The sequence below is a fragment of the Anarhichas minor genome, unplaced genomic scaffold (assembly GCF_050575085.1).
Source record: "Anarhichas minor isolate MPS153535 unplaced genomic scaffold, ASM5057508v1 ptg000030l, whole genome shotgun sequence".
In the NCBI taxonomy this organism is placed as follows: Eukaryota; Metazoa; Chordata; class Actinopteri; order Perciformes; family Anarhichadidae; genus Anarhichas; species Anarhichas minor.
The window spans coordinates 1306902-1322292 of NW_027466476.1; the positions used below are offsets into that span (position 1 = coordinate 1306902).

The window sequence follows — 15391 nt, forward strand, 5'->3', positions numbered from 1 at the left end:
ATAGGATCTGAATTGTAAGTCGCTTTGGATAAAAACGTCTGCTAAATGACTGTAATGTAATGCAATGTAATAACTGATAGATCAGTTATGCTGTTTGGTCATTGTGATTAATTATTAACCCCGGCAAAGTTCAAATTCAATGCACCTGATATGACCCGCAGTGTGTGATTCCGGCTGGAACGTTCCCGGAAACGTCGTCTTTAGCGGATCCCTCAGTCTCTGTGACTCAGTGACGAGTTTTAGGTGGCGATTAGACAAACCCCGAACCTTAGACCGTATAACACCCCGACGCACACAGACACACGCCCTTTGTCCTCATTCGCTGCAGGAAGTCTTTGCAGTCAAGTTGAGTGCTGCTTGCTGGTGCGTCGTGGTGCTCTGCTCTGTGCTGCTGCAGGTTTCTCACTGCTCGACTCTGACTGAGCTATTTAAGGATGGCAAACTCTAATAGACCCACCACCAAAATTGCTAACGTCTACCGGGGGACATTTATCCACTCGACCCAGCAAACAGCGCTGCAGATCCTAGAAGATGAGCTCCTGGGAGTGGATACAGACGGAAAGGTTTGTCAGACTCTAAAATATATAAAGCAGCTTTTTACCTCATTTAGAAGTATTACATTTTTTTTACTATTTTGATAAATATATATAGCTCCGAGCTTACTCCTAAACCTTGCGCAAAGAGGCAACATGTGGCACAGTAAAAAACGTCTTTCCTTTTCCGTGTTATGAGAAACCGATAAGGCGCAACCCTGTTACATAACATAATTGTCTTTTACAGTGAGCTGTTGCTGGGCGACTTCAACAATTTGTCCCACATAAGCTCTCAGACACAAACAGCTGAATAGCAGTCTGAAGTACCCTCTTCAAATACAACAGGTGGGGCTGAAACTCATAGGACAACCTTATTAAATCATCCGCATGAACTCTGTTGTTATAAATGCGGAAATACTGTGAAATCAAACGCTGGTTATTAAGGGGTACAATAGGGGTAAGAACTGCGATGCAGCAGCATCAAAGGCATGTACATAAAAAAAAGGTGCTATTTAGTACAGAGTAGGCCTACATGTAATGAAAATAATCTAAATCAGAGGTAGCCAACACGGTGCCCGCGGGCACCTGGTCGCCCGCAGGGACCAGAGGCGAGGCAACGCAGTACGGTCGAAAAGGCCCAGACTAGAGGTTTGAACGCAGGCGACCAAAGACGCTCGCGTGCCTCGGAGGGTTGGATTCCCCCCCCCCCCCCCCCCCTCGGCTATAGACAAGACTGTTTACTAGTTTCTTCGTGGAGAAAAAGGTACCCAAAAAAAAGCTGGTGACTACAGACTACAGGCCGGCATGCAGGCTTCATTGCGCAGTGCAAAGTTGACCCAGATTTCCCAAAATGTGGTGCTGATTAGTACTGATGTAATAAGATTAATTTAAACATGTGAAAGAGTTTTTTTTTTTTAATCTTACATAACTGATAATTTGTATAAACATGGGACAGAGTTCATGATTTGTTCAAAAATGTTACGAAGGTAGTGGTTAGTACAAACGAGTCATGATGTGAAGATATGACAGTTAATGATTTCCTAAAAATTTTTTAGAAGTGATAATTTTTACAAAAATATAACAGGTGCGATTTTGAAGAAAATACACAATCATTGTTAATCATTTTTGTGAGGAATAATTAACATTGACATGTGATCAGTCTCTTCACATATATTATTATTGTTAAAAGGTGATCTGTGCAACTTTGTTATTCAGGAAGTTGGTATCAAACAAGTAGCCCTTCGTACTACTCAGTACCCTTGAAGTAGCTCTCGGTTTCAAAAAGGTTGGTGACCCCTGATCTAAATGGTAAATAGTTGCTCCTATACTTGCTGTGCTGGCCCCTCTAAGCATTTCCTGCAGGCAAAACAAATGAGGAAGGATGCTTTCAGATCTCACAACTTCGGCTACTTTATTTCACATGCAAACTATTTTTGGTTAACATCAACTTTTCACTGATTTCCATTCTGCCATCAGATCGCTTTCATTGGGAGAGGCGCGGAGCTAGACAGTCTGTCTCAGACCTTTGGATTCAATCCGACTGAAGTCACTCAACTGGCACAACAGTAAGTAGAATATATAAATAAATGACTAAATACATCAAAATTGTAGATGATATTAAATCAGTTAATGGAAATGCCATAAAAAAACGATACTGTATGTTTTGACCATTTCCGTGATTTGCTGCACTGCAGTGAGTTCTTCATGCCAGGACTGGTGGACACCCACATCCATGCATCCCAGTACAGCTACATAGGCACAGCACTGGACATGCCTTTACTGCAGTGGCTCAATACCTACACCTTTCCTGTGGAGTCACAATTCAAGGACTTGCAGTTTGCCCGCAGTGTCTACTCTAAAGTAGTGGTGAGTTTTCTGGCATTGTGAAAGGTGAGAGGTGGCTATTAAAACGGGTACAGTTGCCGTGCATCAGTCACAGGGAGCCAAGACTGAGCTTTGTGGCACTCGGCAAGTATGACAGGTGCGATATGGTTTTGTCGATGGCATTGCAATTTGCCATTTGCTAGTGGTTCCCTCTACTGCCACACAGCCTACATTTTGAGAAGGGTGTGTTTAGAAAAGAGACAGAATGTTTAAATGCTGTCTTAATCCTGTAATATGATCCCTGTGCCTTACAGAAAAGGACCCTGAGCAACGGAACAACCACTGCGTGTTACTTTGCTACCATACATACAGATGCCTCTCTCCTGTTGGGCCAGATTGCAAGTAAGATGTCCTACACGCAAACAGACACACACAGTTGCATGTTAAGAGTGTAGGCCAGAATACTGCAAATAATATAAAGAATAAATATCAAGACCTTAGTTTAGAATAATTACGTCATAGCAGGTGACCTGTGGGTGGTTGGGAGGTTGCCAGTTAATTTGGCGCCGCCTTAATGACAAATAATGGAGGCTATTGCTGAAAAGAAAGGAAAGGAAAATACCAGTTGTGATGTAATTCTGTTAACACAGACACTTAATATTCACAGTGACGGAGTGCATAAAGAGAGAGATGGTTATAAGCACATATATTATACACAAGCTGGATAGTCACTTTTATAAGCAGAGCAGCAGCTCACAATGTGATAATGGAGCCACATGCTTTGTGTGACTGTGGTGAAGAATTTTTTACACCTTGTCCTTATCATGGTGTCATGTTGTGCAATAGTGAACACACACACACACACACACACACTCACATAAGTGTGTAATGATTCTACCGTACTGAATTGACTGGCTGTGGCTGCCACAGCCATTCTGTGTTATCAGGATCCTTGAACCCTCACCTTTGTCCTGTTCTGAGCAGCTGTTCCCTTTTATGGGAAACGTGTTCTTATTAAGCGTAAGCATATGTGGGCATCTACGTGTTTGAAAATTTCCAACACGTATTTGAAATGTTTGCAGAATTTCTCATTCTGCTTGTTCAATTTATTAGTTTATCGATTTTTCGCAAGTGTTACGTAAAGAATACAAAATATATATGCTTACAACATCCAATGTACTATATTTTCCCAAAGGAAGAATCTCGTAAGGTCCAAAGTTTAACGTCCCAGGGAAATCTGATGTATATATATATATATACTGTATATATATATATATATATATATATATATATATTGTTTTTTTCTGCATGATTTGACTGGAAATGTTTGGTCACAGTAGCACAAAGCTATCTCACAGTCCCTCAGTGACCTGATGATTATGTACAGTATCTGTCACACTAAACTTGTTGACGCAAAACCTTTTCACTATTCCTAACATGGGTGGGTATCACCTCTCACGTGCCTTCCTCTCCCATCTGTACTGTGTGTAATTATTATAAATATGACCAATCAACAGTGTTAATCATAATTAATAAGAATGAACATCAACACAAGTATGACATTGGCTATAGATGAGTGGTACACCTGTGTGGTCATAAAAATCAAAAGTCATTTGTACTATTAGAGGATTCTAGTTTATCATTTATAGTAACGACTCTGCTCACCCAGTGCCAGTGAGTCAGTGCAAATCAAACACAGTCTCTGCACGCCCAAACAGTCATAAGCGCTCCAGTCAGCAAAAATAAGTGAAATCACCTGTGTGAGTTTTACACTTTTGCAGTGTGCACAGCCTTTAAAATCACTCAGTTATGTAACAATGGTGCTTCCTTTTGAAAAATGTCAATACACTGACTTAACGGATTCATATTTCTACACGTTCTTGTTACATCATCCATGTTTTTCTTGCAGATGACTTTGGGCAGCGTGCCCTTGTTGGCAAGGTGTGTATGGACAGGAACGATTCTGTGCCAGATTACAAAGAGACCAATCAGGAATCTCAAGACGAAACCCGCCGGTGGGTATCAACACTTTAATACATTAGGAAGGCCTTTGGGCATGTCTACAGCAAAGAAAACATTTGAATTGTGCCAAACAGGATGCGGCTTACAGTTTGCATGCTCTTTCAAAATATTATAATGACTCATTCAACAGTGTAGTGCTGGGATTTTTACTTGGGTGAGAACAGGCATTTTTCAGTCAGACAAATTCCCCGGGGTAACAACTTTAGTCACACTAAGTTTGTTCAATGTTTGCCGGACAAGAGGCAGTTTTCAGTTTTAGCATTTAAAGCTATACAGTATATCTGATAGAGTATGTAATAGATAGCAACAGAAATGCCGCAGATAGCTGAGATGTACATGGATGTACATGGATGTACATGGATGTACATGGATGTACATGCCGTGATGTATGTAACAGATGAGGGTTAGACATGTCTCTCTGAGTGAGGACAATGACTTCTTTGACATTCTCTTTTAAATTCCCTTTAACTATTTCATATTTCTTATAGATATTAATATTTATTTCAAATACCACTACAGTTTCTGTCTTTATATTTTAACATGTGGGAAACTATGTTTACAGCACTTAATGTTTCAATTGATGTAAGACATTTTTCAACAAAGCATAACCTATTTCTGACAGGTTGATAAATGCAAATGCCACATCACCCTTCGTATCAATCAAGTGCTTGTTTTTGAAAGAGCCAGGGTTCATAGTCCAATGTGATCCACAACACTCATGGTGTTACTGATGGCTTACTTATCATGGCTCCTCCCCCTTTGCAATTATATTGGAACAGAGTCAAAAATGACAAGATCATTGTTTGTACTTTGAGTGTACCTAAAATGATTGGCTAGGATTATGTAAATACATGTTGTTTAGGAAAGAATGCACAATTTCTTGTGTTTTAATGAATGCAGATAGACCTTCAAATGACATATTTTCATGTAAAGATCCAAACTTATTATTTTATTGTTTTTATCACAGATTTAATTGTCCTTAGTTTGCATTCGCTCAGATTCAAAAGTTTTGGGCAAATGTGGCTGCGCCAAATGAGTTACAGTCATTGTTTTGTTCCCTCAAGGTTCATTGCAGAGCTGTTGAACAAAAAGGTAAGATTCTATAATATAATAAACAGAGCAACATTCGGATCTAACAAAAAGTAGGCCTGCATTTTAAATCGTCTGTCACTCCTTTGTCTCCTCTGGTGTTTTGTGGGTAGTACCCTCTGGTGAGACCAGTGGTGACTCCCCGCTTCCCTCTATCCTGCACAGGAGCCTTGCTACGACAGCTGGGAGCAATCGCTAAGACTAACAACCTGCACATTCAGGTGAGCTCACTGTGGCAACCAAACCAGGCTATGTCCGCAGGGGACTGTTGCCACAGAGACCCTTTAGTGTTGGACCTGTGGAGTTTTTGTGAAATGAGATAAACACACACACGTGCAATTTATTTTAAAGGCAAAATGCTGACAGGGAAGAATAAAAAAACAAATGTTTCAGAATAACGTTTGTCGTTAGTTATCCTGTGATTGCGCCGCCACACCTCAGGCTCTATCTGAATGCTGCAGCTTAGAGCAAAGATAACACGGTGGTTTAATGTCTGACATATGTCTGTTTATTTCCAGAGTCATATCAGTGAAAACCTAGAGGAAATTAAGTTTGTGCTGGAGCTGTTTCCTGAATCAGATTCGTACACAGACGTCTATCTCAAACATAACCTGCTCACTGACAAGGTGAGAACACGGTCACATCTCTGCTGGCGCACACACAGGCAGACCTCTTGTAGAAAAATACAAATGCTGATGAAAATGCTGATGATGACGATGATGATTCACAGACGGTGATGGCTCATGGCTGCCACCTCAGTGATGAAGAGTTGGTTCTGTTCAGAGAGGCAGGAGCCTCTTTGTCTCACTGTCCCAATTCCAACATTTCGTAAGTCACTGATCAAATGAAGTCTCATGAAGATTTGCATGACACAGATTTTACAATAAAACAGCACTTTAGCAATACACTATAACATAGCATTGTAAGAGCCTGAATGCAAGGATGTGCAACAGATCAAACTTTACTATCTCTCTTTCTCTCTCTATCTATATATCTATCTACTTATATATCTCAGGTTGTGCAGTGGAATGTTGGATGTCCGCAACGTCCTGAAACACAAAGTGAAGTTGGGGCTGGGAACAGGTGCGTGTGCATTTTCACCTCTAAGTAAAGCCAGGCCACTTTGGACACAGTCCGTTACACTCTCAAGAAGCAGTACAATTATGTTTGATGATTTGGCTTTGTTTCGGAAACTCCTTGTTCCGTACATTCAAGCATGCACGGGAACTGGAGGAAGGTAGTGAGATAGGTGCTAAGACATTGTTACATATCTGGTTTTATGGCATTCTCGTGTTTTTAATGAGAGATTTGGCATTCATGTCAGCTGACCACCAGCAGATCACAGTTTAAAAAAACAAACATCTGATGTAGTGGGTGTTTTAATTTCAGGCCCTCAAAGCAGCGTAAATATGAAAATGTGATGCTTTGTCATATCCACAATGCGGGTTTGTGAATGCTTGTGTCTGCGTGCATGCTTGTATTAATTTGACTCATCCGGCCTGTGTTTGTGGTGTCAGACGTGGCGGGGGGCTACTCGGCCTCTATGCTGGACGCTGTGAGAAGAACTCTGGACACATCCAAAGTCTTAAAAATCCAGAACCCAGAATACAACACGCTCACCTTTGAGGAGGTGTTCAGACTGGCCACACTGGGAGGCAGCCAAGGTAAAACAGTCAGACACAGAGGTGGCATTGTGTAGAAGTTACGGTTAAAACATGAAGTGTTTTGTCTCTTTGTTTGTTATATTCTCCACAAACAGTCTTGCGGAAGTGCCTTTGCCTCCTCTAAGACACTCTGCAGTAGCAATGCCTGATTCAACACACATGGATCTATGGGAACGAGATATTTTTGATGATAACTGATTGCAATTTCACAAGAGGGTAGAGAATACAAGAGTTTCTTTTATGATGCGTTTTGTCCGCAGCCTTGTCCCTGGATGGCCAGACAGGGAACTTCGAAGTGGGCAAAGACTTTGACGCCCTGAGGGTGAATGTAACCGCTCCTGGTGGACCCATTGACCTGGTCAAGTGTGAGGAACCAAAGGTTGGTAGTGGGGGCTTCATTTATTCACACACATTTACACACAAATTAATGAAGCAGAACATGTGAATCTAGTGTAACACCAATTTATTATCACTTCAATTCCAGATTCTTTTGGAAAAGTTCTTGAATTTGGGTGAGTGTCAATTTCAGTTCAATTTGTCCGAACTTTTCAGACTCTAATGTGCCACTCACCATTTCCTTTATGTTTGTCTCCGTTGCTTCCTGTTTCACAGGTGATGACCGTAACATAGTAGAGGTGTTTGTGGCCGGGAAGAAGGTGGTACCATTCGCAGAGCCAACAACAGAATAAACGCTTTGGTCACTTAAAGCCTAAATCCCCCTCGAAATTCAGCTTGAAGAGGGCGTTAACTAACAAAATACATGTTAATCTGAGAAATATACAAGATATGCAGCTTTATAACGATCAGTGGGAAACGCCCTACTGCACAGTTCTCCTTTAATGCCAAGACAAATAAGTGGGAAATGAATTATCCCCATTGCCATTCCACTCTTAGATACAGAGGACAGAGCTTTGTTGCTTTGTAACATCTGCCTTGGGACTACAGATGAAAAATAGCCTCTTGGCTAAGTCTGGCGCATTTACAGAAATGTTTTTATTAATTTGCACTATCCCTTATCAAATAAACCTTATAAATAGAAGAGGAAACATGATATTAATGAGTTTCAGTGAGGGTCATCACTTTGCTTCTTTAATTCTTTAAGGATAATTACTGGGCTTTAAATAAGGGACTTATTAACATTGCACTTGCTGTTTGTCATTTTTGCGCACTAAAACATATTCATGCACCAGCCCATTGCTTATTAAGATCTTTAAGTCACTCTTTATGTTCACGTTGTTTTAGAGTTTTTGTTATATTTACCTAAACTCCTTACTTAAACTTACAAGTACAAGTACTGGTGATTATAGTGTGCTACCTACAACATATCTTCCATTGCATTTTGACATCACATTGTGTTGCCTTAAGAAATTTAAATTAGACAATAGTCTGTAAAGTTAAAGGGATAGTTCACCCACAATATCGAAAGTACATATTTTCCTCTTACATGTAGTGCTATTTCTCAATTTCGGTTGTTTTGGTGTGAGCTGCCTAGTTTTGGAGGTATTGCTCATGGAGATGTCTTCCTTCTCTCCAATGTAATGGAACTACATGGCACTCGGCTTGTGGTGCTCAAAGCAAAGTCTGGGGATTATCTTCAGTTCCTTGCTTTGGGCACCACAAGCCGAGTGCCATGTAGTCTCATTATAATGGGGATAAGGCAGACGTCTCAACGGCTGATATCTCCAAAACTAGGCAACTCACACCTAAACAATCTAGATGGAGAAATACCACTGCAGCTAAGAGGAAAAATGTGTGTTTTTGATTTTGAGGTGAGCTGTCCCTGTAAGTGTGATAGCAACGGGAGCTGTTGCTAGAAAATGCTGGAATCATATCTCCTTCAGTTTTTACACCGCACAGTCCACACAACATAAACATTTAGCAGTGATTTTACGTCAAAATCCACATCCACATTTGACTCATTGCAAAGTGATTTTTACACACCTGGTGCCTTGTTATCAGAAGCTGGTTTTCTCATCATATAATTAGAGTAGATGAGATCAATTCAAAGTTTGACGACTGATTATTTACGTATGTATTTGTATCACCATTACAAACTATCAGAATGTTGGGAAATGAAGGGAAATTATTGCACAGCTAGCTTATTATATATTTTGCCTTGAGAATGTATCTAAGATATGTTTAAAATTGTTATCACAACATATCACTCTACACCAAACTGTATATGTTAAAGGGACTCTTTGATATGTCACATCGTGGAAGATTAAAATAAAGAATACTACCAAGTCTGTTCTGATATTTGTGTGCAGTTATTGATCAAGGATAATAACGCAGGATGTAGGTAAAAAAATTTGGATTAACAAATCTCCCACTGACCCTTCCAGCCCGCTAACAGACCAGCCTGCAGCTTCTTTAATAGATGATCTTCGCCATCTGGGCCAGACAGCTGAGAGGGCTAGATAGCAGAAGAGACACATGAAGATGGCTAATGTCAAGTCCCACTGACATCAAGGTCTCTGCTCCACTTCTAATAGACATTACAATATGTGCACTGTTGAGAAGTCCTGCTACCAGTCACAGCCACCAGAGGGGGGCCTTGTACTTACATCAGATATACCTCCAATGCGACGTCCATTCAGTGTTATAATTTACGGGTATTTATTGATAAAAACAAGGCATTTTATGTTGAGATGATTTTGTGTGTACGTGGACACAGAAGTCTCAATAGTGACTCGCATCCAGTCATCATTTCTTTGTTATTTGCACCTGGTAACCAAGTCTGTTGTTTTTTGTTTTAATTTAAAAAAAACAAAGCACTTGATACCCGCAGAGCTAAGTGAAACAATATGGATGTGTGTCATTTCATTCAAGCACCATTTTTGTATACCTTCTTCTATCTATAACATAGTCTCAAAAATTACGTGGTAAAGGTATTAACTTATTTAATTAATTTATTAACTTATTAACTTATTTAATTGCTTAATTAAACAACCTTTTAAGCGTCTATGTGAAGCGGTTTTGGAACTGCATATCGGCTATGAACGCAGCTCCTTTTTAATCTAGCCTGCTATAAAAATGTGTTTATACCCGAAGTATTGTCTTTCAGGAAGACATTACTCAACTGACTGTGCACAGCCACGTCAGTAATTAAGTTGTCAAGACGTGGTAGACTCACAATCTGATGTAAGACCAAAACCATGATTATTTTATGAACACGCGTGAGGCTGTCCCTGGCCGTGATCGGCAGCAGCCCGTACCGCCTGAGAGGAAAATCTGCCTTAGAGACTAAACTCAGGCCTAAGTAACATAAGGTTTAATATCAGGAAGTGTGGCTGAGAATCCTGCAGTGCAAAGGTTGCCAAATTTACTTCTTTTGCTTTACATTCCTTATTCATTTATTGGATTATTGGATTAGATTTAAGGTACAACACCTAAGTGATTTGTCAGGTAAGTCCTAATGCGATATAAATGATTCTTTATTGGATATCACACTATACACACTGACTAATATAACTCATAGTCCTACTGTAAATAGATATAACTTATACCTCCCTCTCGTTCAGTCCGTCTCGATAATGAATTAATAACAGTAATCTTAAATGGGTGCTTAGACCATGAACACAAACCAATATTTTAATTTCCTCCTGTTTTAACTTGATTTATCTCCGTATTTACACGCAACGTCATCATATTTTAAGTGGGTGTTTAAAAGTATTGAATTCATTGAAATTAATTTTAAGAGCAGCAGATACAGAAATACTCTTTGTAATATGTGACTTTAATGTCAAACGTTAAACTGCCTAGTAATGCTGTGTTGTTATTTTAAGAGAAAATATTTGTTATATGTCATGTTGTTTTCTGGTCTAGATACACGGATTTAGTTGCATTGTAGCTGAATGAAAACTACGCCTTTACTATTGTTTGGCCAGTGACTTATATATGGTCCACAGTCAAAAAGGTTTGGCCACCCCTGTCCTGCACAATATGTACACAGCACATTGTTTGTGCATTTACTTTTTATGCATTACGCTATCTTTAGAAGCCTTAAGAAATAAGAATATTCACTAATTTGCAAGAAAAAAAAGCAAATTGTTTTTGGTATCAGAAATAGTTTGTTTTTCTCTCTTTATATCACCTCCCCATCACACAGAGTCCACTCCCTGTCTGGCAATGCCTCTGTTTCGGGCTCCGGGTGAACGTGGTGGGGCAAAGGCTCGGCCCGGGCGGAGGAGGAGGACGAGGAATACGGAGTGGATGGGGAGCTGCGGGAACACAGATAAAAACGGCCTTGTCCTTTCGTTGACACGTCTTTGTCTGCTGAGCCTGGCAGACAACATGAAGGCAGTGTGGGCGAAGGACTATGCGGATAACTACCTGGATCATTATTCATTCAGATACATCATGGGGCCCTTCAACGTCCTGCGTGAGTGTGTCAGGGCTTATTTAACAGACAACAATGCTCCTGTCTTACAAGTAACGTGTCCTTTAACCACGTGGACTTTAGCAACATACAATTCACTGTATCAGCAAAAAAATATGTATATGAATATTAAAGTCTGGGAATAACAGAGGTTGAATAAGGGGCTGCAGATGTTTGGCATGTGATTTCACATGAGAGTGCCTTTTACAACTCTACTTCCTCTACAGATTACGTGATTTACAGCGTGACTGATCACTTCTAATCCACGTCTGTCTCTCTTTCTATATCTTTTACTCTCCATGTAGCGGGTGAGCTGGTCGAGGAGCTGACGTGGCTCCTGTGCACCAGAAAGCAGATGACCCGTGCAGCCCTCCACCTCGTGCTGGTCCCCCAACTCCGTGGCCTGTCTCTGGAAAGTTGTCCTGGTCTGGTCACCTCCGCCCTCTGTGCCCACATTGCTGCACGCTGCCAGGTCAAATAGAACCATTTAATCTGCATAAAAGGTGGATCAGTTGTTTTAAGAGAGAAATATGTCTTTTTATGTTGTTCACTCACTGGTTTGAATCTTGTCAGTGTTTCTCACAGTTTGGCAGATATTTACATCTGAGGAAATGCTAAATATGAGACGGATATTAAGAACATTTTCCTGATGTGCATTTAGTATATTGTTTGTGTAACCAATATTTTCCGGGCTTAAAATAATACTTTTTTATTTTCGGGAGATCATTTTGGTTTTACAGAATATAAAAGTACAGATTAAACTGCGTTTTTTTTCCTGGATGTGTCCCCCGAACTCACTGTAAACAGCAGTGGAAGACACAATTTATAATTTAATAAGCATAGTAAAAGTTGTTCTGTTTTTCTCTTTTTGCCTTTAATTCCTTAATGTCTTTATATTTCCTCCTTCTTGTCTCAGGGTCTGTGGAGCCTGGACCTGTCTGGAGGCCAGCAGCTGCTCTCAAAGGTCCTGTCTGAAACCCTGTGCTGTCTTCCAGCCCTGCGCTCGCTCTCCTTGGCTGGTACACCTTGTGACAGATGTGTAATCAAGACGATTGCCCATCGCTGTCGTTTGCTGCGCCATCTGGACATATCCCGCTGTCATTTACTTTCCCCTGCTGCTCTTCTTCCTCTTGGAGGTGGGGGATCCTTCCTGTCCTCTGACTGTCCTTCTAGGTCACCTCGTTGCACCTCCAAGTCTTTTATTTCCTCTTCTTGCTCTGCACCCCTGTCTCCTCTCCCCCTCAGCAGTCTGCTGGCTTTGGATATTGGGTTTGGGGAACAAGAGGGAGACCCTGTGGCGGCAGCAGCCTACCTCCTTCTCTCCCTGCCCAGCCTGGAGAGAGTGGCCATGGAGGGCCTTACGCAGGCCTGCTGTCTCATCCAGCACAGACGGTTTGACCAGACAGAGGAGTTCACTGACAGAGAAGGAGTTCCCAGGCTGGGGGAGGTGTGGAGGGAGTGGAGGCACAGGCAAGGCACGGACAGTTGGGGGAAAAAGAGAGAAGGAGCAGCAGCAGGTGAAGAAGAAGAAGAGGAGGAGGAGGAAGGGACATTGTGGGGTGGGTATGGTAGTGAGAGTGAGGAAGATGCAAGTAGAGCTGAAGGGCCAAATTGCTCTCTGAACCAAACAGAGAACAACAAGAGAGGAAGAGATTCGTCAGGTGATGAACGCCTGATCCTGCTCCTGAAGGACGTCAAGGGTTTATCATGTGACTCTTTGGACAGCTTAAGTCGTGCCTGTCCAAACATTTACTCCATATCTGTGAACGTTGATGATTTTGAAAATACTGGAGGAAGAAGCCAGGGGTCTCTGTTAGCCGCAGGCCTCCAGACGTGGTCAGGCCAGCTGCGGAGCCTCTCGGTACACTACCCCGGCCCTCTGGCGGATCTCCTTCCTGCCTTGCAAGTTGCAGGCTCCTCTTTGGTCTCTCTCGCCCTGGAGGGGGTGAAAACCAGCCCTCACACCCCTCTACTGGAGGTCATCGAGGCCTGTCCCAGACTCAGAGACCTGCTCATCTCTGCCGAACCTCCCACCACCCCACAGGGAGCAGCAGACGAGGAGGATCAGGGGGACGGACAGGATCTTCCACAGCTGCCCAACCTCTGCTCTCTCACACTCAAGTAAGGCTACTATTGATACGCTACGTAGTACACGAGGAACTATCGACCCTTGTTTGTGAGTCGGTGGATTTACGGTTTGCTCTTGATACAGACTGCACATGTAATCATGTCTTTGACGCAGCTATGCGGTGACTTACAAGGGAAATAAGGCTGTTTCTCACAAACCTAACACATATCTTATCTACGATATGTATTGAAGTAAAATGAAAATGGAAACGGTGTAGATCCATGCATCTAACTCACTGAACAAGGCTGTTTTTGTGTCATTTACCTGCCAATACATCTTTATTTAAAGCAGGTTCAATTTAATTTAATTTAAATCCTAATTTGATAAAGGTCTTTAGGTAAACCTTGACCGATAACTACTACTTCCTGTTATAGTAATCCATCTTCTTTTTTTGTCTCTGTGTCTAAAGTTTCTCGTATGAGCACAGCCAAATGAAGCCTGTCATGTCCTGGATGTCCCTGAAGAGGGTGCTCAAGTGTCTCCTGGCTGGTTCTCCTTTGCTGGAGAAGCTCTCACTGGTCTCCCTGCCCTGCCCTCTGGACTGCGTTTTAGAGGATGTACTGCACGTACTGGACTTGGACCAGTACCTCTTTGCAGAGTCCACAAACTCACCTCCCATGCCACTTGGACGGGTACAACGTATTGACCTGCCGCGCACCGATGTGAAGATGCTAACAGTGAGAAGTGTAATGCAACGGAGCCAGAGACTGAAGTATGTAGATGTGAGTTACTGCTGGCGGATCAGTCAGCTCGAGTGGTTGAACTGCGAGACGTCCAGTAAAGTCCAAGTTGTCTGGTCTTAGTGAAGAGATGAGCAGCTTCCAATACAGGAGCGCCACTGTTGAAGGTGGATGAATAATACTTTATATATCTATGTATGTAAGTATGTATGACTAAAACTCTATCACTTTTGTTATTTTTGTAACTAAAGTCCTATTATACGCTAAACATTGATTCTGTCTGACAGTTTTTCTTTCACTGACAGACTGCAATATATTCTTAATACTTGAATAATTGGACCTTGAATAAATTGTTTCTCTGTTGTGTTTCCAATAGATCTTTTGACTGTTGTGTTTTTCTAAGGTAATGGGTGAATTGAACAGGAAACATGTGTCTTATGCGTGAGGTGGTACGTACTGTATATGTATAATGTCCTTTTCGGTACAGTGCAACAAAGTGACACGTAATATAATTGATTCGATTTTAAGTACTACAACTTTGAGTAAAAAGTATTGAATAAATAAATTACATTTAAATGATAATAAAAGCAACAGTTAAAATGTGTTGGATTTAGTAACAGCATGCCAAATGATGAGTTATATTTCACAAGGAAAACTGATTTATGTTTACTAAGAATAACATCAAAATTACTTTATATTTACTAAATAACTGCTGGAAATTGATTCATATTTACTGAATATTTGGGTGAAATGTATTTATATTTACTGAATATCTAGATGCAATTGATTCATATTTATTAATTATCTGGGTATATCACAAGATATTTCAAGACAGATTTTATTTATTTATTTAATTCAATTTTTTCAATTCAAACATAACTCAGGTAAACTATCTGATGGTTACCATAGTCCGATATTGCCAAAGCATAGTGCACAAGGTTAACAAAGTAAGTATGGTAATTCAGAATGTAAGAGAAAACAAATGGTTTGCATATTACTACACATACTATACAGCTGCAATACCATTAACAGGTGAGCACATTCAGATCCCTCAGTTTGATTAATTGATAAAG

At 41.0% G+C, this 15391-nt stretch overlaps 2 protein-coding genes across 4 annotated transcripts; both read left to right on the top strand.

Annotated features, from left to right (window-relative positions):
• The first annotated feature begins 279 nt into the window (after positions 1 to 279).
• gda (guanine deaminase) lies at positions 280 to 9380 on the top strand. 2 transcript variants are annotated; one of them, XM_076104263.1, is made up of 14 exons: positions 280 to 563; positions 2010 to 2098; positions 2228 to 2399; positions 2672 to 2759; positions 4267 to 4372; positions 5444 to 5471; positions 5582 to 5689; positions 5987 to 6094; positions 6199 to 6296; positions 6484 to 6551; positions 6986 to 7132; positions 7393 to 7511; positions 7617 to 7644; positions 7745 to 9380. In XM_076104263.1, exons 1-14 carry the CDS (start codon positions 435 to 437, stop codon positions 7819 to 7821), a joined length of 1365 nt encoding a protein of 454 aa, XP_075960378.1. In that variant the 5' UTR covers positions 280 to 434; the 3' UTR covers positions 7822 to 9380. The 2 variants fall into 2 exon arrangements, with proteins under 2 accessions (XP_075960378.1, XP_075960379.1); XM_076104264.1 differs by lacking the exon at positions 280 to 563 and adding an exon at positions 779 to 878.
• A 1028-nt stretch (positions 9381 to 10408) lies between these two features.
• Positions 10409 to 14693, top strand: LOC142964503 (uncharacterized). 2 transcript variants are annotated; one of them, XM_076104852.1, is made up of 5 exons: positions 10409 to 10537; positions 11241 to 11513; positions 11816 to 11982; positions 12427 to 13631; positions 14048 to 14693. In XM_076104852.1, exons 2-5 carry the CDS (start codon positions 11261 to 11263, stop codon positions 14439 to 14441), a joined length of 2019 nt encoding a protein of 672 aa, XP_075960967.1. In that variant the 5' UTR covers positions 10409 to 10537; positions 11241 to 11260; the 3' UTR covers positions 14442 to 14693. The 2 variants fall into 2 exon arrangements, with proteins under 2 accessions (XP_075960967.1, XP_075960966.1); XM_076104851.1 differs by lacking the exon at positions 10409 to 10537 and adding an exon at positions 11015 to 11048.
• The last annotated feature ends 698 nt before the right edge of the window (positions 14694 to 15391 follow it).

What these genes read in the sequence shown, in the direction of transcription:
- gda (XM_076104263.1), top strand. Translation starts at nt 435, where the DNA reads ATGGCAAACTCTAATAGACCCACCACCAAAATTGCTAACGTCTACCGG. An exon ending in GTGTCTACTCTAAAGTAGTG is followed by an intron (nt 2,400 to 2,671) that starts GTGAGTTTTCTG and finishes TGTGCCTTACAG; the next exon opens with AAAAGGACCCTGAGCAACGG. An exon ending in GAAGTTGGGGCTGGGAACAG is followed by an intron (nt 6,552 to 6,985) that starts GTGCGTGTGCAT and finishes TTGTGGTGTCAG; the next exon opens with ACGTGGCGGGGGGCTACTCG.
- LOC142964503 (XM_076104851.1), top strand. An exon ending in GGGGCCCTTCAACGTCCTGC is followed by an intron (nt 11,514 to 11,815) that starts GTGAGTGTGTCA and finishes CTCTCCATGTAG; the next exon opens with CGGGTGAGCTGGTCGAGGAG. An exon ending in CTCTGCTCTCTCACACTCAA is followed by an intron (nt 13,632 to 14,047) that starts GTAAGGCTACTA and finishes CTGTGTCTAAAG; the next exon opens with TTTCTCGTATGAGCACAGCC.